The sequence below is a fragment of the Nyctereutes procyonoides genome, unplaced genomic scaffold (genome assembly GCF_905146905.1).
Source record: "Nyctereutes procyonoides isolate TBG_1078 unplaced genomic scaffold, NYPRO_anot_genome, whole genome shotgun sequence".
NCBI classification, from domain to species: Eukaryota; Metazoa; Chordata; class Mammalia; order Carnivora; family Canidae; genus Nyctereutes; species Nyctereutes procyonoides.
In genome coordinates this window covers 38914142-38938967 of record NW_026575046.1, presented here as the reverse complement: position 1 = coordinate 38938967, position 24826 = coordinate 38914142, and the positions used below count along the sequence as shown (strand labels likewise).

Here is a 24826-nt window from a genome sequence, read left to right as displayed (position 1 = left end):
TTGTTGGGCTGTAGAATTTTGGAATTTTTCTGGATTAAGTCAAAAGTAGTGATCTCAAAATATTTCTTTCTGAGTTCATAGCTCAGGGTAATCTCGGTGATGTTTAAGGCCCAACAACAACTAACGAAGGTTTATCAATTTGGACAAATCATCCTGCATGCCTTTTCCTACCTTAGTTCCTCTTTCCATAAGACTCTTATTCTCTGTGGGAGAAACATGGCTAGAGTCAGCATCAGGAAGAGCTGGGATAGCAGAAAGAGAGACAAGTAGTCTCATTCATGTTTTTTTCTGCTTTATTCAGGTATAATTGACAAAATTGCAAGGTATTTAGAATGTACAATGTGATGATTTGATATGATTAGGAAATGATCCCCTCCATTGAGTTAGTCAATTAACATATCCATTAACTTACATATTTACCTTTTAGGTTTTTTTTTCCCCCTGAGAACATTTAAGTTCTCTCTTATTGACTTTTTTTTTAAGATTTTATTTATTTATTCATGAGAGACACACACAGAGAGAGGCAGAAGCATAGACAGAGGGAGAAGAAGACTTCTCTCAGGGAGCCTGATGTGGGACTCCATCCTGGGACCAGGATCACGCCCTGAGCCAAAGACAGATGCTCAACTGCTGAGCCACGCAGGTGTCCCTGTTACTGACTGTCAATCATACAATAGAGAGTTATACTATAGTTACCATGCTATATATTACTTAGACTGTATTCATCTTATAACTGAAAGTGTATTGAGTGAGCAGGAAGGAGATGAAAGATTGACTCTAAATACAAACATGACTCTATTTTTTTTAAAGATTTTATTTATTTATTCATGAGAGACACACAGAGAGATAGGCAGAGACATAGGCAGAGGCAGAGGCAGGCTCCCTGCGGGGAGACTGATGTGGGACTTGATCCCATGACCCGGGATCATGACCTGAGCCGAAGGCAGATGCTCAACTGCTGAGCCACCCAGGTGCCCCTCGACTCTGTTTAGAGCCAGATGACTGATCCTGCCTGTGCCGCACCTTCTACTTCTTAGAATCACCAGGGACACTAACACTGGGTAGAGGTAGTCTCTTCATTTCTTCATACTTGAAAGTCTTCTCTCTAGCTTTATCTAACAGATCCAGAGAACCATGTTTATTATTGTTTTATTTAGTGGTATACTCAAGTGAAAAATATGAGATATAGCCACAGTCATAACAAGGCTCCATTATAGTCTTATTTTTTTCTACAATTTCATGGAATTATGATGAGCATATTATTTTGAAAGGAGAGCCTAATGAGATAAAGCAGCACTGTATTGCAGTCCAGCTAAAGCTATGTACATATGCATACTTTATTTATTTATTTTTATTGAGGTAAAACAGCACAGCAAGGTTAAAAACAAATGGCTAAGCTCAATACAGGCTGTACAATGATGCTGAAAACAATTTTACTGGCATAAAGGTCTCCAACATGCTGGTATTAACCTATTGATAAATATTTAGACTATTTATATTTTGCTCTTTTTGACAACTAAGCCAAAATAAATGTATTTTAAGGCCACCTTTGGATGTGTCAGCATGTCTTAGTTTATCTTCTTTGTGGTAAAGGCTATTCACAGTGACAATTAAAATATTGAACACTGAAGGACAAAGATTGGCAAATTCATCTTGAGTACACCTTATTCTCTTAAAATTTTTTCTCTAACATACAAAAAAGTCTTATTTTCCAACAACTTTCAACTTCTAGTTCTGAGGAGTAACATTATTGCTTTTTGGCCCATACATGCTTACTCAAAGCTATGTGTTACAGATTTTCAATGTTTCAGAAAAGCATCTATACAAGTCTTAATACTACAAAATAAGAACTTACAGAATACAAGTTGTCTTGGCTGCAAGCTATTCAACACTGCTGCTCACTTCCATTGTGTCTTTGGAAAGGTAAACTACCCAGTATACAAGGTTAAATCCTGCAAATGCAACTGGGAAGAGAATCCGAGAATACTGGTCTATTTTACTGGTGCCTCCAAAGGCTGGAGAGAGTGGTGGGGGTGTGACAGGTGTTGATTGCAAGATGGGAGCTCCTGTGAGGACTTTGCTGGCCTCAGGGGATGGAACTATTGGCAAAGTCAGAGAGGTGATTCTTTTCTTCAGATGATACTTGGAATCAGGATGCTGTAAGGAAACGACATAAATATTCAGCTTAAATCAAAGACTAGAGATCCCTTAGTCACTTTTTCACCATTGACAGATGTTATTATATTATAATATCACATATTATTATATATTTAAGATAAAATATTAGCAAATGCTTGTTTAAATATTGACAAAATTTTTTTCAAGATTTTATTTATTTGACAGACAGAGAGAGAGAGTGAGAACACAAGCAGGTGGAGCAGCAGGCAGAAGCAGGCTTCCTGCTGAGCAGAGAGCCTGATGGGGAGCTCAATTCCAGGACCCTGAGATTGTGACCTGAGCCAAAGGCAGACGCTTAACCAACTGAGCCACCCAGGCACCCCAATATTAGCAAATTCTTAATAGTATTTGATGGTGCTACTCTTTCAAGAAAGTGGTAAAACAAATTTAAAAAAATTATTTGCTTCCATCCAACATCCTATAATTTAATACATCAGCAATTGATGCCAAGCATATTCCACATTCCAGAAACTGTAATGACCATTAGGCTATTAGGAAAAACTACACTGGTCAATTTCAATGCTTATTTCATCATCCCCACGTTTTCCTGGTGGTGCATAAGCCTATAGAACAATGAGTGTAGGTAACAAAGGCAATTTCAATTTGGAATATATGGACAATTAGTTAATATAAGAAAATCTAGCAGTTCAGTTAGTTGATATCATCCTTTTCGCCTCTATCCTCATCTTCACATGTTCATAAATTTGAACCAGCTGAGAAAACAGCAACAAAAAATATTAAAGTGCTTGTGTTTGTGAAAAGGCAGAGACAAAGTATCAGTACCCATAAACTGAGTGGAATGACTATTCATCCCTTGATATATACTGCCTTTTAAGCTCATAAGTTCTATGTTGAGAGCTTTCTGCTTCCCATTCAGAACTTCTCCACTGGTCCTCCATCTTAAGTCACCAAAAAATGATTTCATTTACTGACTTCAGAATTGTTATACATTCTTTTTTATCATTAGAAATCATAAGACAACCATTTTTAGTCCTGAAAGGAATATTTAGTACATTAATTGTCAACTGAGAAGGCTAAGTCCAGAGGGTGGAGCTGGAAAGGCCTAGCTCATAGTCGCAAAATTAGTAATAAACTACACTGGTCAATTTCAATGTTTATTGCATCATCCACACATTTTCTTGTCTTTAAAGTACTGGGTCTAGTTCAGAGACTCTAATTCTGTTTGCTTTAGACTCCTTTCATACCATTGGAGGCCAGGGGACCTTCCTCTGATTTATATATTTTCTTATCTATATCTTGCAATAGTCACTCTCCTTGTGGCCAGGTTGTCCTTGTTGGTTTCTGCCTTCAAACACTTGCTGTAAATGATCTCTGCTCTTGTAACACTGCCTTGTTTTCTCCCTGGCAGCAAAATCACCACTTTGATGCCTGGCAGGGTATGTTACTCACGTGGGCAGACTCCCGTGGTTTTAGCCAGCAACCCTACAGCAACAGGATGAGGCAGTCGCCTCCCCTGTGCGGGTTGAGCCACAGGACCAGAATGACCTGCCGATGTGGTGACATTTGGAGTGCAAGAAATAATGAATCCAAGAACCTCTTCTCTCTATAGTCCTCTTCTGAATTTTGCCGTGTGATTTGTCATAGAATTTACTGAGTACCTAAATAATAATAGTCATCATTGAGAGTTAAAGCCCGGTGTGCTTTTAGAGGCCATGGGAAAATCTCTTCACCAAAAGCAAAAATGAATCTCTGTAGTCATGTCAGATTTCTCATGACCATGGTGAATTTCAAGGAAAGAATATCTTTATTTATTATGTATTCACCCAGTATTGTGCTAAGGACTTTTTACAGAATAAAATAAATCATAGGTTTTGATGTTAGAATATAACTTAAATAGTAGAGGGCTCTGTCTGCATATCTTAGACAGGAAATAAATAACACCTTCTATTAAAATCATGTGACAGCTGAGGACTACTGTGCCCATGGTCACCAGCCAGTATGTGGATAGGACCAGAACAGTGGTATTTTGGTCTCAGTGCAAATAGAGAATAAACATAGCACCTTCTTTTCAGAGTTTCTATCATATATCTCAGACTCTAATTTGAATTTTTAGCCCTTAACTATGTTATTGAAATATTCCCCCACTGAAAGAGCAAAATGTGTTACTATTTCATTTTCCAGAAAGTGTTATCCTCCTCCCAGATACATGGAACACTGAAATACTTTAGTAAAATTTCTAAGGATCATGATGGAGGAAAATGAGAGCAAGCCTTTAGAGCAGATTCTCTTTCTAAACTCATCTTGATTTTTAATAGCACACATTGCCTGTGTTTATTTCCTTTATTAAGAAGAAAGAGGGAAGACATGAAAAAGGTCGTTGAGGCAAAAAATGATTATAAAACATATTTTACCATGAAAATGTAAAGCATTGTTTTATCTCCCCCTCTTTAAAGCTATGGGAGAAAATAGTTATTTGTCAATCTTTTGGCATTGTCACAATGTCACACATAAAGTAAGAATTACCAAATGACATTCAAAACACATGAAAAATTTAATGGCATTAGCCTGGAATCAAAGATCCCCTACAACAGGATTCCCCATTTCCTCATCTACTTCCCCAAACAATCTTTATGGAGGGTTGTTTAAGAGTTAGGAGGACAATAAAGTGAAAAAGCCTTAGATTGCAATTCCATATATACTAATTTTCTGCTATATGAAGTTCCCTTCTTTAAAGCTAGGGACAATTATTACTTTCTCTGTAAGTTTTCCTTTTCCCTAAAAATTTGAGAAAGCAAATGTGATGTATATATTTACAGATAAGATAGATGGATAGATATTAGATATACTAAATGTATATCATAGACATATTAGAGAATACTTTTCTGCCTACTTAGCTGTTATAATTTACTTAGCTGTTATCATACTCTTCCTTGTAAACATGATTTCAGTTGTGCCTTATATCCTTTCCTGACATAAAATCTCCTTGTTGGTAGAGGGCATATTATTTCCAAATATAAGTGCTTCACGGTACCTCACCAGTGCACAGAGCGTAATCTATGCTTGATAAGCATATGCTGAATCAGCAAACGAATGAAAATCTAAACATTTCCAGGATTTCTTAGAGTGATCAGGCAGGGAAAAGAAACAAAAAGTTTTATGATTATTTTACATTATATTTTAGTGTATCATTTCATATTACAAGTACCAAATCTAAATGCTTATAATTGACAAGTACTACACAGCCCTTAGCATGCATTATTTTGCCTATTCCTGGAAAAAAACTATAATGTAATTATTATTTTCATTTTAGAGATGAGAAAATGAAGGCTGAAGTGGGAAACTCACACAAGGTAATCACTGCCTGAATTGATTAATCACTCTCAGATGCTTAAGATCACACTCTTAATAATTTTTATGATTTCTTCCCATCAGCTCTAAGGTTCAGGGCATGGTTTCTCAAACACAAAACCATTGATACTCTGGGTAGGATACTTCTATGTTGTGAAAGATTATCCTGCACATCATGGGATGTTGAGAAGTATCACTGGATTCTTCTACCCACAAGATGTCTGTAGCATCTCCCTCCTCAACATTATGACAACCAGATATATCTCCAGGCATTGCCAAATATCCTCTAGGGAAAAAAGTCACCTGTTACTGAGTATCACTGGCTTGTTGGAGTTACAGCTATCTCACTGTCCAGCAGTGCTTGGGGGTATTTCTAGCAGGCAGGAAATATGATATGCTCAAGGAAATGCAAGAGGCCTGGCTAACCCACATGCTGGATAATCAGCTCCTGCATAATTGGGAATTGGCAGTACAGGAAACTGGACTCCAATTTAGAAGAATCACATTGAATTTCTGAAAAGAAAGCCAATTTTACAAGCCATTCAAGATACAGGTTTGCTTCAGACCCCGCCTGTTCTATTGTAAGCCCAGCAACTTCAGCTGATGGTAAAATAGGTTTTTGTCAGAGTCCAGATGAGGGCTCAGCTTGGGGCTGTCACTGTTTTGAGTGGAACACCTGTGGTTTTGAATTTTTCCAGGGCTTCCCTGCTGCTGAATGCCATCCTGCTTTGGGTATTTATAGAGCACTGCTTTGTTTTAAGTAATGCCATATTGCAAAGGTACTTTGAGTCAAACAGGACTTTATGACAATTAATTATTTGATGTAAAGATAAGACATTTGGGAAGTACTTAAAGCAATTTTGATACAGCATTCAGTGAATCTAATATGTTAAAGAGGGAGGGGCAATGGGTTATCTCTCAAGAGAGATATTCTAGCCATGGCTGCATTATCCAAGGGACAAACAAAACACCTGCTTTTTGAACCAGCAGACGGGAGCATCAAATATAAGAGAAATATGAAAACATTTAGTACTTAATTTTTTTAGAAAACTATTATGTGAATTATTATGGAGAAAATAAGAATTTCAAATCAAATTTTCTTGCATCTAAGTAATAGCTGGTAGAATTGGGACAGAGATGATTCCAGAATTTCGACAAAGAAGCAGCTTATTGGCAGCAATCTGGTGGGTCAGTGGTGTAAGGTACATGTCTGGAAATCATACTGGAATGTTTGGAGGGTAAAGAAGGGAATATTGGATGGGGATTTGATAGAAGGTATAGAGAAAGAACTAACTACCTACACCCCTCATCTAATCCACCCTGACCTCTCTAGAACTTATGCAATAGCACAACCATGATGAAGGGACCCAGAGTCTCTGATGGGTTTAGTTTAACCCTTAGTTCTACAGAGTAATGATAATATTCAAAGAAATCCAGGAAATATTTGGAACATGGAAAGTAAATCCTTTAGTATTCTGTGCTTCATATCTCTCTACATAGGTGGAAGGCAATATGATAATGACCCAGCAGATCATCCCAATCTTGAAAGGGATTAAAGAAAGAATATAATATGTCTTATTTCCCCTCTCTATTCCCAAGTTGCTAGCAACTGGCTTGGTGTTTCTAGAACAGGGCCAGGCTCATCCTTCTGTTCTCAGCTGAGGCAACACTTCCTCCAGAATGATAATCCCTCCAGACTGTGTTAGGTACTCTTGCATGGCCCTTCTTTAGCCACTATACATCTCTAACCAGAGTCTTTATCACAGTGAATTGTCATGGTTCATTGGTTTGTCTTTCTTCCTGTTCAGCAAAAAGCTTGTGAGGGAAGAAGCGATACTGATGTCACTCACTAACATATCCCCAGCATTCTACAAAGGATATGGAACATTTAACAAGCACTTATGGTATGAGTAATTCAGTGAATACATAGGTACTCGATAAATGGGTGCCAGATGAAAAAAAAAAGAACAAATAATGTAATCAGCATAAATATAATTTTTGTCTTGACTAATGAAATTTTGGCCAATTTTGTTTGTAGATAATTTGCCAAGAACATCATACCTCCTATGAAAAAGAAAAGCCACATTGAATGTATCAATAGGTGGGGAAATTCATTCTTAGGGACATAGTAATGAGGGCTTAGACCTTTAAAATAACAAGGAAACTATTAGGCAGCCCCGGTGGTGCAGCGGTTTAGGACCGCCTGCGGCCCGGGGGTATGATCCTGGAGACCCAGGATTGAGTCCCACATCGGGTTCCCTGCATGGAGCCTGCTTCTCCCTCTGCCTGTGTCTCTGCCTCTCTGTGTGTGTGTCTATGAATAAATAAATAAAAATCTTAAAAAAAAGATGTTGAGAAATTTAAAAATAAAATAACAAGGAAACTATCAAACATCCAAAAAGTGATGTAGGTCCAAACTTGATCTAACATGCAGAATAAGCATACCCTAGACACACAATAATTTGTGAAACATGAGGATAAGAGTAACTCTCTAATATCAATACAGCATACCAGATAAAAAGCAATAAGGAAAGGTACCATATAAGCAGGAAAGAAGCTGTGTGGATAATTTCTTCTCAAAATCTAAAAACAAACCAACAAAAAACAAAAACAAAAAAACAACCCAAAACCCAAACCCTAGTATCTAGGTCTAAATGCCTTAAAACCAGAAAATCATTAGTCTACCAAGCATTTCTGAGGATTTAGTTTTAGATGTCTCTTTGGGTTTGAGTGCTAGATTTAAAACTCCTGAACTTCTTTGCCATTATTATATCAAATTTCAAGGTCAAAATCAAAGTGATAAACTCTTTCCCATGATCATTCTAAATAGTTTCTTGTGAAAAGCAATGAGGACATTAAAATATAACTTAGAATCACATAAAACATCTAAGCACTTAATTTTATTTCAACCTAACCACATTGGTTTGCTTTTTCAATGTCCAACTTACCCAAATGACGTTATTTTGATTACAACTGAATAGGCGTTTTTAAATGTCATGGTATTTGAAAGAAAGAAATGGCCTAGCAATCATAATATACCATTGTGTTGTATAAATTGCAAATGTGTAATTTATGTTTGTTCCTCTACATTATATAAGGCAAATTGCCAAGGTTTGACATGAATAAATAAAATGTAAATGTTCCATGTAATCATCTATATTTATTTTTGATACCTACAAGGCTTGTATTGTTAGGTTTGCTTATTTTGGTTTTTATTTTTATTTTTATGCTTTGACCTAGCCTTTCAGAAACAAAATCCTACTTTTCATTGCCTTAAAATGTTTTAAGTGAAGCCAGGTTTAGAAATAAAACTTTTCATAAGAAAAAGTCAGCTCACAAGAAAAAAGTACTTAGAGATGATTTAAATGCATATTTTTATTCAGCTTCCCAAAGGACCTGCTCATTATATGTTACTATTTTAGAATTGTAGAAGATAGCTTATATGAAGACCTGAGATCTTAAATTCCATCTTATTAATAAATTATACCTTTAAAATAATAGACAAAGGAAATGCTAACTCTATGCTTTCTCTAAGGATTTGAAATCAGATTCCTTTCAGTAATACATATTTCAAAAGAACTGAAGTTGAAGTAAGGAAGTTGGTCTTTCCTTTTAATCTCAACATCAGATCAATGAACATATTCAAAATCATTTGAGTTATTTTTTATCTTATTTTTCATGAATTTCTCTTTTCATTTTTACTGCATTTCTGAAACTGTTAAACTGAATTCTAATAAATATGAATTATTCTTTATTTATAGATACATGGTAAGATAATATGTGACCATTGGGCAATATGTTGATCATGTACCTATTAAATACGGATAGCTTATAGCATAATCACTTGTTACTATAAACATAAACTAATTCTTAAAATATTTAAAAAATTATTTTCAAGTGTTTTAGACTGAGTCTTAAGGCTAGCATACTTTTACTATAAAATGTATATTTTTGTGGCCTTTCAAAACATATATATAAAAACAATAGATCAAAAAAAAAAGAGGTCAAGGGAAGAATTTTAGGAACGACCTCATATTCTGAAAATGTTTTATCTTGTAGTGTGCACTCTTTTATACATCAGCCTTTGTGGAATTGTTGGAGATGGGATAACTCTGCCTCTGTAAATCTGTGTATATCATGACATCTGGAATTGAACCCTAGTTTTTCTAGCAACTAGTAACTAACATTTTACCTCTCTATTTTTGATTCGTAAGCAGAGGTAATTGGTCTGGATCACTGGATAGCAAACTTGGTTTCTTTTGTTGTTGTTTTTTAATGAGAACTAATTTAAGAAAAAAAAAGACTTTATATATTTGCACTATTGGAACAGCCTTATCTTATTCCTTGGAGAAAATATAGATACTCAAACAAGTTTCTTAGTATATCAAAAGAGAAGTTTCAACAAGAAGCTATCATCTTTTTAACCAATAAATGCCTGAGTATTTGAGAGTAAAACACACATAGCTTTGCAATTTTTATCATTAAAGTTAAACTAGGATTAGCTGAACTTCATGTGGTTCTGTGATTTGGAAAAGGTCACAAGAATTGATTATAAAGACATTTTTAATTCAAAGTGTCGGGAGTACTCAATTTTACAGAGCAAGATTTTCTTCTTTTCAAGAACTACTATTTGGAATTTGCATTGACATAAAAATGTATATTTGTCAATGATTCCTATAATCCATTAAAAAATGTCTGCAGCTGAACTATGAAAATTTACTGTTGTGAAAATTTACTCATATGTGAAATTGAAATTTGGGGGCATATTTATGACCCTTGAGTTATTAAAGCCATCATTTGTTTCTTTTTCAAAAAATCTTTTGAAAACTAGAGCTTAGCCACAGCAAATCTAAACTGAATTTTATAGGTATTCATCACTTATTATAAGTCTTTGAATAAAAACACTTTAGGATACATGTGCTTAATATACAAATGTGAACATGAGAATGTTTTCATTTCAATCAAAAACCTGGCTTATGACTCAGCATTCATAGAACCTAATATTTACATCTTGCCTTGAAATAAAGCAGCAAGCAGATTTCTAACAAAAATTGTCCATTCTATAGGAGTCCCTGTTTATTTCCCTCAGACTCTGAAGCCTCATTAGGAACTTTTTTTTTCACCTTATTCTCCCTAGTTGGTATAAGTAAACCTGCTCAAAGGAAATATCTAAATGCTGAGAAGAATTTTCTCATCTCTTCTGAGAGCTTGGAATCCACTAGTACCAGTGAGGATGATAAAAGAAGAATGCAAGAAGTTAAGAGCAAAGATAAATGAAAGATTGTTGCTTTTTTTTCCCCTACAAAATTGGAACAAAAGTTGGCCTTGTAACCAGAATTATGTAATTTATGTTCACATAATAGTATTTTTTGGACTATTTACTTGTTTGTGATCACTGTTAGGCTGTCTTTTCCTATAGTGATGAGAAACATTAGAAAAGTAAACAATTACCAATACAATCTCAGCTTCCAAGGGTTCAGTTGCTTTTGATATTGTAACTGGGGGTGAGGCTGCATTCTGTGCCCTCCTTTTGGCCTTCTGTGTCTGAAGATTGGTAAAATAGTTGACAGCCGCAAACTCAATAAGAGCGGAGAAGACGAAAGCAAAGCAAACAGCTATAAACCAATCCATGGCAGTTGCATATGACACTTTTGGCAAGGAGTGCCGGGCACTGATGCTTAATGTGGTCATGGTTAAAACAGTGGTGATCCCTACAATGAAAAAGAATGAGAAATGCAGCATTAGCATTTGGAATCCAATAACAACAAATGAGGATGTGTCAGTGGATTAAACACTCTGCAAATATAATTTTTGTTATTGTTTTATAATTGTTCACAATTCTTATCATAGGTGTTATCGTTTTGTATCCTTCAATATTTAGTGCGGTGATGTGTACACCATAGTTGTTCAAGAAATATTTTCTGATTTGATTTAGCCTAACTATTGTAAAGTTTAACTCACAAATAATTCTAATCGTTTACTTATTAAGAAAACTTACAGCAAATTATTATCACATCAGTACTAAAACCTTGAATTCTTGGTCAATTTGAATAGCTGATAATACCTATCATATTTAAGAAGTCTATCTGGTATGAATAGTAAACATAATATTAGGTTCTTCAATTTAAAAAAAAATCTAGCTTGATTTTAAGGTAAAATATTTACTCATGAGAAAATAATTTCATCAGTCACTAGCAGTTTAATGTCTTATATAATAGGTGGAGAATATATGTAATTTGAAGATGGCCAACATCATTATATAGGTATTCTTTTATAATTTGCAGGATGAGATCTATTTTAATATAGTAAATTAAAAAGTCAAAATTCCTCTACGATTTCAATTTGACTCAGGTCTTCCCTGTGAACCTCTCTAATTGTATAATCATTAAAACCCCCCAAAATTGGATTTTGCTATTGATGATATTTTCTGTTACAGCTCTTTTTCTAATGTCATTTTTTCCATCAAAACTAATAGCAATTCTACATATCATAAATGCAACTCAATATTTAGTTTGAAACATGGGAAATTGGTCATATGTAACTATTTTTAGACCTAGAAAAATGGCACTTTCTTATAGTTCAACCTAATAAAAGCAAGACATAATTTATATTTGGGGTTCAATATCTTAGCCTTTCTTTTTATGGATTTATATGTTGGTTTTTACTTTTCTGCTTTTCCTTAGTTATGAAAAAGCAAATTGAGATTTTAAAAAAGAAAAAAAATACTCGTAAATAGTCACAGGAATCCATCCAGAATTCTTGCCAAGACAATTTTTTTGTGTATGTACCACATAGCTTGGGATAATATAAGAGCCATTTTATATCATACTCATGATAGGAGTCTATTTTCTTTGTGAATTAAAAAAGTGCACTAGTGTGAAGATTCCCCTAAAATATGCAAGCAGTAAGAGCTATAGGATGAATGGAAATATAGACAGAGTGAAGCATACCAAAGACAGTTCTTGCAGGGACAGACTCCTTATTAATCCAGAAGGACACCTGGGAAAGAATGACTGTCATAATGCAAGGAGTGTATATCTGTATCATGAAGTAGCCCATCTTCCTTTGCAAGTGGAAATAAACTGTCATTATTACGTATTCACCTGTTGGAAAACACGTATATCAATATTATTGCTGTTGACAGTGTGCAAAAAGAAAGTAACTGGAAATAAATTGTGCAGATCTTTAAATTAACATGGGCTGGAAGAAAACAAGTAAAGGCATATTTCACTGTATGACAAAGATACTTGATCAAGCAGAGGATAGATACATCAGGTCTTTGTTTCCAGTTGGTTTCTTTGTGTTATATACATACAAAACTACTTATTTCAAGGTTACACAGATCTTTATTTTTATTTTTTACACAAATCTTTATATGCACATAGTTGCAAAATCAAGTTTAAAGAAAACTACTCATCACTTCAAAACAACAAGCATAGCTGAGGATGGTTAATGCAGAGAAGAAAGAACTAGATATTTTGAAAATGTGCACTGGAGTCACCTTGCTGGATTATATTCTGGAACTTGTCTAATTCTTACCTGTGTTAGATTTAATTGTTTCACTAGATACTGTTTGTCCAATCAGATCATACTGGAGGAGACTTGAAGATTCTTCTGGGACTTCGACTGAGTAAAGTGGTCCTTTCTTCCATGTATATATGATTTCACTTTTGGGGTAAGCATCTGAATTTTTTAAACAAATGAAATATAGCAGTGAATTTGACTAGTTGTGGTTTTTTTTCAAAGCATATTTCGTCCATATAAAAAAGGTAAGACCATAAACTTTCTTTAATTTTTTTTTTTATCTGAGTGATTTACACCTCTGACTATTTACAAGATTGACAGACAGGATTAAATACATATATTCCTGGAATCATATTGAGACTACCATGTAATATTTCTCTTTTGTTTTCTGATCTCTGACTACAATCAAATAATTATATATATTTGATTATAGTCAGAATATATATAAATATATATATTTGATGGTAGTCAGAATATATATATATATATATTCTACCCTTATTTATTTATTTACATTTATTTATTCCCTTCAGAGAAATAGAGCGTGGGGGGGGGGAAGAGCAGAGGGAAACAAGCAGACAACCTGCCCTACTAATGTGGGGCTCTGTCCCAGGACCCTGAGATCATGACCTGAGCTGAAAACCAGAGTTGAACATTTAACAAATTAAGCCACCCAGGTGTCCCAATAATTAGACATTTTGAATGCATTATTTGACTCTCAGAGGCTTTTTGTAACTTACAACTCCCAAACTTGAGTGGACAAGCATGCCCATCCATAGGAAAGTTAACCAGCCTCATAGGACAGTCAGCATTGATGGTAAGCCTAGGGACATTGAAATAAATGGTTCTGAGTTAGTATACTGGACAAATCATTTGGGTTAGAGGAAGTTGAATTGGGGAAGTCTCACCTCATGGTATATAAAATGGTTCCATTCTGCATTATCCTGAAGAGTTTATTAGGGGTTGTCATATTGTGTGCAATTGATTTTTTGCCATTCCTGAAAAAAGTGTCAGGTGTCCAGATTTTACTGACCATCAGGTTATTCAAACTCAAAATCTCAGTTGGTCCCCCAAACTTTAACCTCTCATCAGTCCAAGTCTGGCGGAAGAAAACGTCCATTGTATACTCCTAAGAGAAAATAAAATATTCATGCAAGCTGGGGAGATAATTTATTAAGAATAATTCATTCACCAGCTTATATATCCAATCCTAAAACTTAAGAAATAAAGCAATTTTTCATGATAATAACCTATCAGAGAAACTATGATTTCAGTAAACTATTTTTCTCAAACTTATAATTTGCAATATTATTGTAAAAGATAGTGCTGTGTTGTACAAACCTTCCTCCTCTACCTTGGCTCTCTTCAACAATCTTCCTCTTTCCTATGAGTCATCCACCTTTCTATCTATTGACCTATTATTAGGGAAATTACCCCTCCATTAATTTAGAAGAAAAATATGAAAAGATTTACAGTCCTGGTTTTGTACTGGCCTTCCTGCCATCACTTAAGTCTAACCATTCCCCTCAATGCCTTGTTCACTTTCAAAGGTGTTGCTGAACACCATGGTACTATTTAGTAAACTTTTAAGGATAGATAAACTTCACTTGATAAGTATACTCTAGCTGCACATCACAATTATTTTATATTGTTTTCAGAGAATATAAAAGCAAATGTTACCATGATTACCCAGAGCATCATAATTACAATTTTGAGCTTTAATTTGTGGCTTTTATTAAATAACATTAGAAATCTTAAGAATTATGGTAAGAGCCATTGCAAAAGACAATGATAAATAATACCTTATAAGTATATCAAAATATTGCTAACAATTGCTTTGCCTACTTTATATGTTCCTGTATGAGACCTATTACTACAAGTTGTGTGATTAGATTTTCAGAATATAATTTGATACACAGTGTATCCATATAATAAAGAGCCAGGCTATCACAAGTCTCCACTGTACAAATATTCTTTAAAAATGACACACATGCATAAAATGAAGTGCCAAGTGTTCCCCAGACTTCCATAATATAGTATAGTATAGAGCTCTGGTTATTTATACTTGAGGTGAGTCAGTACTCAGTGAAAAATATGATAGTAAAACAATTGAAGATTCTGGATACTGCTGACTCTCCTTTCTTTCAAGTCTTAATACATTTATCTCCTAAAGTCCTCCTTCCTCTTCTTCACTTCCTTGTTTTGTTTTTTTTTCCTTACTTTTCCCCTAACTTTTCCTTTCCCTTCCTCTGATATGCCTTCGTTTTTTTTTCCTCCCTTCTTGCTTCTTTCTTTTCTTGTCATCTTAAAAAGCAGAATATAAAAAAGTCTTCAATAACCATTTATCCAGAGCTACACTTCTCTAATAAACTTTAATGATTGAACTATTTAAAGTTATGTTTATTTCAATTTTAGCTTTTATATTTTACTTTTAGGGAGGAAATGGTACCTGAGAACTGTGAAAAAATACCGTGATACACTTCGTTCTAGAAGACTAGTTCAGATTTTCATTGCCACTTACTATAAATACTCTCTTACGAATCCTACAGCCATCTGTACCTGGAACAGAGTTCCCAGAACACCTACTGGTCCATTTGCAACACAAAAGGTACAATGCACTAGCTTTTTCAAGTGATACCCTTCCTTATTTAATAAAATATACTAAAAATAATGTGTTACAGAAAATAGCTATATTTTAAGTTTCACAGATACCCTCAATATACTCTTACATGATGTATCATCTTTGTTGGTTTTCCTTTCTTCTATTCTAAAAATTTACCAGGACTTCATTAAGATAGAGAAAATCTTATCTTTGTAGAAAAGAATTGATGCATGATAGGTGGTCAGAAGAGAACATATAATCTTAGAAAGTGCCTCAGGTCAAAGTGTTCAAGCAGAGCCCTTAGTGAAATGTGAAGGGGGTTAAGCCAGTAACCTACATTAATGACCATGCCCTCCCAGCATGGGCACACATATTGCATTAGGATGCTGGAGCCAAGCTTGGTAACAATGTCCAAGATTGTTAGTTCTAGGACTCTATTCTCAAGCCAATCAGTAAAATTACCCTTCTCACTCAGGGCTCGCTTACCATCTCCACGTCTGACACAGGCCCAAAACTGGTCACATAAATGTCTGTTTTGACTTCAGTAACAGAACCTGAAATTAGCCCAGAAGAATAAGAATAATTATCATCACTGGTTTTAAGGGGACTGAACGTAATGACCCTCCCACGAAGTCCTTTGTCATGGTCAGAATCTGCAATCCACCCTTAAGTAATCCAGTAGCAAGAGCCCTTGGGTTTTTCAACTCTGAAAACTCATACCAGTCGCATTACTGTAAAAATTTTCTGGTCAATTTGGAAAATTGAAGGAATGAAGGGAAAGTAAGTGTTCTTATAAAAATTATAACAATAACTAGCACATCTTGATAGCTTTAATAGGACGAACACTTAGAAAAGTGCTTTACATGGAGAATCTCATTCTATGCTCACACAAATCTATGAGGCAAGTACTGTTCATATACCCACACTACAGCTGAGGAAGCTGAAGCTTAGAGGGTTCAAATAACATGCATAAAAGGTCACAGGCAGAAGGAGGGACAGAGACTGGATGGGAACACATGGCATTTCCCAGTACCCCTGCACCCTACCACTCTGCTATCCTTATGAAGCCTCTGGGTCTTGGAACAGCAGGAAGGGGGAAGGAGAGTACAGATGTTTGGTCTAGTAAGGATGCTTCCTCTCACCTCCAAATCCTGGCCGCAGCCGATTGTCATAGCCTTCAAGCAAGTTGTCCAGGATCCGACTGATGTTTTTGGAGTAGAAGTTTCCCTCATCTTCAAGTTTCCCTAGGGTATTTTCTACCCTGTGAGGAGATAATCAATGAACCCCACTCCCAGCCTCAAAGAGAATGGTCTATTCAATCTTCCCTCATCTACCCCACCACAAATACATGCCACACCATCCAGGCTTATTCTATGATTTGGTCTAGAAGTTACCCAGTGAGTGTGTGCTTTCACTTTCCTCTGCACTAAAAGGAAAAATCAGAAAAAATCTTACTCACCACAGAATAATATATAGCAAGGGCAGAGGCGACGCCATCCTGCAGTGCACTGCAACGTCCAGTTCACCCTCCTCCTAGGTTCTCCTCCCTCTTAACAAGCTCCCCTTTGCCAATCAACTAGAGTAATCGTCCAGACCCCTCATATCTCTTTTCCCTGTTTGCATCCAGCCAGTAATCTGTAGCTGAAGAGGTTGCCAGCAAAACTTTGAAGGTTCCCTTTACTCTCTTGTTCTTGCTTCTGTCTTCTCATGTGGAACAAGGTGGCTTGTGGTCTTAGACTACATCCTGATGGACACTCAGCCTCCTCTGGTAGACTCAATTGGGAAACGAGAGTCTGAAGAGACAGTGTATGGTCAGAGAGCAGTGACAATAATCGAATAAGGCACTAGGGGAGATTAGAAGGAAGATATCCACAGCTAGTTTTGGCATGGAATTAGCAGGGCCCTGTGAGAAAATCTGGAAAGCAGTGGCATCTTGCTGATTGAGATTATGTTCCAAAGGCTCAGCATTTATTATTTCTCTGGTTCACAGAAGGATTCCTACACAGCTCTTATTGCTCAAAAAGTCTAAAGTCTAACAATATTGAGATCTTTTTGGATTCTTTTTCTGATTTCTTTTTTTCCCCTCTTTCTAATTTCATTAGGATTATTGCATCAGACATACCTTTCCTCTGCACTTAAAAATTGTCCCTTATTATTCTTTGAAAAGCATTTACATACACTAAAACAACTGGCTGTCTTGCTATTGAATTGATGTCTTTTTGTTTGTTTGTTTAAGTACATCGCTGATCCTTTCTAAGATATTACATCTCAAGCTAAGAGGTAAATGGGTCCTACCACTATCTTTAGAAACTTGGCCAGTTTCATGGATGCTGCCTCTAAGAGACAATGTCCAGAAATAGCTGATTAAGGTTCCCCAAGTAGAAATACTGTAAGAATCGAGCATCCAAGGACATGGTTCATGATGCTGTTGCTGAACTAGTTCACAAGGCTTGCCACAGGTCAAAAGCAAAATAATTGAACCCAAGAAATAGCATTCTCTGCCTAGTTTGGTAGATGGAAGTTGGAATAAAGGAAGTCATTTTAAGTTTTAAAATTTTGATCTTTAAATAAATAATTTAAAATAGCAATAAGGAAAAGCATTGTGAATATCTCTCTCTATAGATAAATATGCTATCTATCTATTTTTTAAGATTTTATTTATTTATTCATGAGAGACAGAGAGAGAAAGGCAGAGACACAGGCAGAGAGAGAAGCAGGCTCCCTGCAGGGCACCTGATGTGGGGACTCAATCCCCAGGACTTCGGGATCACATCCTGAGCCGAGGGCCGATGATCAACCACTGAGCCACCAGGGCCTCCCTCTATTTATCTATAAATTCAGGAACGTAAGAAAGAAGCAAGTGTCTCACATGACCATCCCTCTGCCATATCTACACAATATTCACCCAGTTCACAGTCTGTATCTTCAGAATCTAAATTCTACAAAGGTAATGGTTACTACTGCAGACATATAACACAGTCTTAAGAGTCATTTCTGAGAACATGACATCAATTATTTGAGGAACATTTCAATAAGTTGGCTATGACTTAAAAAAACAATAGAAAAAGGGAAAACTGCAAGATTTCTGTGAAGTAGTTTTTTTAAGATTACAGAATCTCACTGTTACATGGAATTTTCTGGTTATTCATCAAAACCCCCAGTTCCTTCCAATATTCCTGGTAAGTGGTATTCAGCATCTGTTTTCTTACATTGTTTTACTTGCGTGAATCCAAAACCTGCACCCTTGTCCTAGCTCTCACCTTTGAAACCATACACAATAATTTGTTGGGAAAAAAAACACATGGTAGCTATTTAAACAAATATATATCTAAATATATCTATTTATCTATCATGTCCTCTCAAATTTAAGCTAAACATTCCTAGAATCTTCCCTTGTTCATTACAGGACCTGGTTTCCATATCTCTTTTTATTCTTTTCACTCTAAACTTACTCTAACTGATGACTGCAACACATTTGAACTTCCAATGATTGTACAGTTACAGTCGAAACCCTATCGGTATATATGATGCTATGAAATAATTCTCTGTTCATGTTTACTACAACTTACTATTTTTATTCAAGCATAGGATTTGTATTGATCCCTGTAAACTTGCATAATTTTTTCTATCAATATGTTTATCATCCATCTCTGATTTCTATCATCAGAGAGAAAACTTAGATGTTTAAGACTGGATTTTTTTCATATAGTAAAAAAAAATTATAGGTGAGATTGTACATGTATATACCTACAACCTACAGAATGGGAATGATTTTCTCATTAAAATTACTTATTTAAAAGAAACAAATAGTAATTAAGTCACCTTTGTCTCTAAAGAGACTACTGCTTGTACCATCACCAAGGTTTCTGTGTATAAAATAATTTATACAGACTCAAAGATGATTAGAGGAAATTATTTTACAGAAAAAGCAAACTTGGCACCAAACACCAAGTACTACTTTCCATGATATAAAAAGCTATTAATGTTTTCATGTATAGAAAGGGCTAGAACCAAAAGATTCTGGTATTCATGTTAAGTGCTGTCCACCTTGTAGGAGCATGAAACATTTTCCCCTATCTCTTAGAAACTATTATGGAGAACAAGTCAGTCTAAAAATAATAAATGCAATTTAAGGTTATATCAGTGAAAATTAACATAATGCTAATAGTAACTAACAGATATTTAACATTTACCATGGGCCTAGAGCTGTGTTATGAACTCCATATATTCCAACTCATTCATTGCTAACACAAAAATCTGTGAAGTATCTATAATTGAGTCCATTTTGTAAATCAGCAAGAAGGTAACTTGCCTAATCTCACGGCTAAAAAAAGGGCAGAATCAGAATTCAAAGCTAAGTATAAGCTAAGGCCATTGGAAAAAACACAGTGAAAAATAATTTTCCAATTTACTAAAGAAATAATTTCCAACTGTGGTATTTATTCAAAGATGGAACAAGTACCATAAAGGTAAATGAGTTACCTGTTAATAAAGTATAGCATGGAAAACCATGGGTAGGTTTCATGCATGTATGTTTCAGGAGGAAATTACATAACCCCTAAGAATATTCAGTAGGAGATGGAGGTTATTTGGGGTCATCATGAGGAAGAGCTGTTTGGTAGAGATCTCAAGTGAATATTTGGATTCATAGATTCTGCTATGGAGTTTCTCTGGAGTGTGGTGAGAAAGGGGATTTAAAGAGGTTCTTTGTGGTAAAATGTATCTTGGAGGTACACTGGAAGAGAAGAATGGAGAGGTACTACTAGGTTGTACTAAAGGAAGAAGAAAAAGTGGTAGAATATGAAATAATAGTTAATATTTATTGAACACTTACTATGTCAATCATGTACATTGATATTATCTCTAATTTGTAGAACTGGCTTGCAAGCTAGCAATTTTCATCTTATTTTACAAAAGGATAAAGTGAGGCTCAGAAAATGTATGTAAATACCCTAATGTCCCAGAGCTAGTTATTATCTCTGATTCCAAAGTTTACACTTTTATATTTTATGCTTACATATGATATCTCTGACTCTGTTTTCTAAAGTTGGGCCTCTTAAGCTCTCTGGGCCAACAATATTTTTTATATTGTTAAGGGATACCTGACCTCTCTGTGGACACTGTAGAAAATTCCCATGCAATACTGTTTGGGAATCCAGTGCAATAAGAATAAAATTGCTCTGGGAGACAAAGGACAATAAAGGGAGAATCCTCTGGTCACCAGTTTTAAATTGTTCTGGCTTGGTTACCAATAGAATGTTCAACACATTATAGGGCATGGAAATACAGTCAGGCAAAATCAATTTCAAATTTTAAAATACAAATATGGAGGGACCAAAAGTCACGTCCAAACGATTACAGGTCTATGAATTCATGACTTATGCCTGTTCAACCAGTATCATTTCAATTTAATGTTTATTCATTAAGTGCCTGATGACAAGCCCTTGATGCTGAGGATATAAACATTTTACAAAATAATGCTCACTCTAGAATGTTCATATTCTAGATGTTAATATCAACATAATAGAACTGATAAGATACTGGGTGCTAAAGGTATATAGTTAATTATTAACCATGTGCTATGGGAACAGAGTAAAAAGGCAACTGTGGTGGAAGGGGTGCCAGTGATTATTTCATGAAAGGCACAGCATTTGAAATGAGCTTCAGAAGTTGAATAAACTTTTGGTAGATTAGGAAAGGCCATTTCAAGCTGTATGATGAACTCAGACATGTGGCAATTCATGATATGTTTATAAATAGCAAATAACTCTGAGAAACTAGAAAATAGGAGACTAAGAATATAATGAATAAAAAGACTGGAAGATAGACCTAGTTCAATATAGAGAGATTTCATGGTCCTCAGTGGAGGATTTGAGAAAAGCCATGGCCATGTGTTAGTAGGCTATGATGGAGTTGTTTAAGGAATTCATAATAGCTCTTTTTCTTTGAGAATTGGCCTTTCATAGGGGTAGGTACTTAATTTGTCATGCTTGTACTGCTTGATTCTGTATCAAGTCTCTGTTGATTATACCACTTTGGTATCAGGTAACGGGTTTATTAGCATGCAAATAACTTAGGCAAATTATTTATTATCTCTAGGTATCATCTTCAACACGTACAAAATGAAATTACAGGGTCTTGGTGAGGATTAAATTAAAAATACATTAAGGCCTTTATTACAGGAAATTGCTCATAGTAAACAAGAAAAAAAAAATACCCATCAACAAACATCACTTCCAACATCATCACCCATAATCATCATTGTTGTTATCATTCTTGGTCAAACCAATTTTTTTCTCCAGCATTTAGAAATGAAGCAAAAAAATGTGTGTGTGTGTGTGTGTGTGTGTGTGTGTGTGTGTGTGTGTGTATTTACTAAGGCTGCCAGTGTTAGAGGAAAGCATGTTTGGTCAAATTCATGCTACGTCAGAGAAATATCTATGGATACAGAGGAACCAGAAATGGAGCAGTTCTACAGAAATAAGCAGAGACAAATCACTGCAACGAAAAATCTGAGAGAGCAGATGCCCAGATATCTGATGGCCTCCCTGATTCCTTCATAATCTAGGTGTCATATCTGCCCTGAGTTCCCCCTGAAAGCACTGTATCCTTTTTATAGATTATGTTTATTTATTTCTGCTCCAGGTAACTGGGTTACTGTCACTAGCTCCTAAAGGGTCTTTTAGAGCTCAGAAGCAGCTGATGATACAGTACATCGCCTGGATGGACTGACTGCACGACCCACTGGAGAGCAAACCTAGGCAAAGTGGAATCATGAGTGTATTTCCTGGGCCTTCTGGAAAGGAGGGTACTAATTGGCAAATACCTAGTGATCTTGCTGCTTAATGAATTTCCCACACCTCCATGGAGTAGCGTAAGCATTTTAGTAAACTGCATGAACTCTCTCAGGCCACTAGGGGACTACTGAGCATTGTCTTCCGGCAGTGCTACCCATGCCCCAGAATCTGTTTGCCTATTTATCAGGTGCTTGGAGTATAGGGAAAAGGAGGACAGAATTTTGGGTTCAAGCCCAGTGATGAGCTCTAGGGAAATGTTATAGAAGAGCAAGCAGAATGGAAGTCTATTAACATGGATTCTGTTGGACTTGGATAAAATGTAAATTTCAAACCTACAACCATGTAAAGGGATATTCTCAAAGCAAGTGATAAAAATAAACATTTGAAAGTGCCACGGAAAGTTTAGAGACATTAATGAGAATAATTTTGTCCTCCAGGTTGTTATATTAAGTGACTTTATGTTTCTTCTTAGAATAAAATACAAGAGGATTGCCATTTATATGAGTGATTTAATCTGAGAGGAAAAAATGAAGGGGTGGGGAGATTCTTCTGAGAAGAAGCTAAGAGGTATTTGATGCACAGTTTGGAGCTAATGATTCAGCGGTGGCTGAATGACATTGTACACACACACACACACACACACATAATGCTGATAAATGCTCTCTAATAAACCTAGACCATCAAAGAAACAAATTATTTTAAAATAGACTTTTAACAAGCTTTGGTGAGAGAATACTAGAAATAGAGTATCTGATATGTCAGAATTAAAAGATCTATATAGCTCTGTGAACTTGCTGTGAGCATATTGTTGTTGCTGCCTGTTTTGTTATTATGGCACTATATCAGTAAGGAATATATTAGATGTAAAACAGAAAATCCAACTTGCAGTTGTGTAAACAAAAGTAGGGAAAAGGGTGGAGGTAGGCAGTACCTGGCTTTGGTAGCTAATTAATGCCAGAGTGGACTAGGCTGCATTTCATGGTTGCCATATGGCTACCTCAGTTTGTCATCATATCTGCATTTAACAGAAGAAATAAGGAATAGAGTCACCAGGCCTAGTCTAGCTACAGAGGAAGTTGAGAAACTTCCAAGATATCTTTGCTTTCTGATTTAAGAAATGAATAAACACAGATAAATGTTCAGATGAATCCTACAAAAATCTTTCAATACTTGCTAGGACACTCCTGATTACAATAGCAGGGATTTTCTTTTTTAGTTTTTTCATCCTTTATCACATAAGGGGCCAATAGAGATGTGGATTAGGAATGGAAGTTAAATGGGCCGTCTGTCACAGGCAGGGAATTGCCTCTAGGTAGATTAATTACAGCAAGATACCCCTTACTCTGGTATGGTTTAGGGAGTAGAGTATAGGCTACAATTCTGTTGCCACTGGCACACTCAGCTTTTGGGCCAGGCATAATCTGCACAAATACATGTAGAAGTCTCGTGAGAGGCTTATGAAAATTTTGCAAGATCCTTTCTTAATATCTTTCTTAATATATTTCTCAATAATTTAAAGATATTCTGCTGAACTCCATTGTCATCTAATATAGACAATAGAGCCACTATCCATAGGCTAATAGAACAAGAGACCTGACATTCAATTAAAGCACTTAGACCATCAAAGGCCTAAATGGTTGAAGCACATTAGTTTAGCTCCTATCAGAATAAGACCTGGGTTCCTGAACTGCATTTTGAAGTTATAAACTGATAGTATTTAAGTTTCCTACAGGAAAGAATCAAAAGACGTTACACCTGGTACTTTAATTAGTATCCATTATGTTAAGTCCCACCTGGAAAATTTTTCATAAAATTAAATAATAGGAAAGTCTTTGTCTTGATGAGAAACTAAAACAATATTCTTCTTTCCACAAACTATATAACTGACCACGTTTCTCATTTTGATCTTGCTGCCTGGATACTCAAAGTCAGAACTGAATTATAGCGGGCTTTTGTTTGTGTTAATCTTCTTTTATTTTTGTACTTGTTTTTCTATTACTATTCTATACTTTGCATTTGTTTTTTCTGAAAGGCTCCTCAAAACTTCTGGGGAAAAAGAATATAAATAAATTCTAGGAAGTGAAACAGTTATTGGTGATTTTTTGGGACTACTCATTCATTTGGATCAATTACATCACATTACCTATTGATTATCTAGTATAGTGTTTGAACTGAAATCTAGGATTAAATAAAGTAATATCAAATTCAAACGAAGAAGACGTTAACCACGAGAGGATAGTTGGAACCAGAAGATTCAGCAGAATCAGACACAGAACTGGAGATAATGTATTTTTACAAAAAAGAGGTAATTACTTTGGAACTGCTGTCAATTTATACTTTGAAACTAAGGTAGCTAAAGATCATATTCTTGTTTTTAAGGTAAGAAGGAAATACTGTTTTATTTATGTGATAAAAT

The 24826-nt window shown here is 35.4% G+C and overlaps 1 protein-coding gene across 1 annotated transcript; it reads right to left on the bottom strand.

Moving 5' to 3' along the window:
* Nucleotides 1-1881: 1881 nt before the first annotated feature.
* On the bottom strand, nucleotides 1882-17110 carry GABRA6 (gamma-aminobutyric acid type A receptor subunit alpha6). Its single transcript, XM_055325611.1, has 9 exons — nucleotides 17073-17110; nucleotides 16756-16874; nucleotides 16100-16167; nucleotides 13920-14140; nucleotides 13752-13834; nucleotides 13027-13170; nucleotides 12438-12590; nucleotides 10939-11198; nucleotides 1882-2157 (listed from the first exon to the last, which is right to left on the bottom strand). Exons 1-9 carry the CDS (start codon nucleotides 17108-17110, stop codon nucleotides 1882-1884), a joined length of 1362 nt encoding a protein of 453 aa, XP_055181586.1.
* Between the last annotated feature and the right edge of the window lie 7716 nt (nucleotides 17111-24826).

Excerpts from the sequence above, each read along its gene's own strand:
- GABRA6 (XM_055325611.1), bottom strand. The coding sequence starts at position 17,110 with ATGGCGTCGCCTCTGCCCTTGCTATATATTATTCTGTG. Across the intron at positions 16,875-17,072 it reads TTGCTATATATTATTCTGTG|GGTAGAAAATACCCTAGGGA; the intron begins GTGAGTAAGATT and ends ATCTCCTCACAG. Across the intron at positions 14,141-16,099 it reads CTGTGTCAGACGTGGAGATG|GAGTATACAATGGACGTTTT; the intron begins GTAAGCGAGCCC and ends ATTTTCTCTTAG.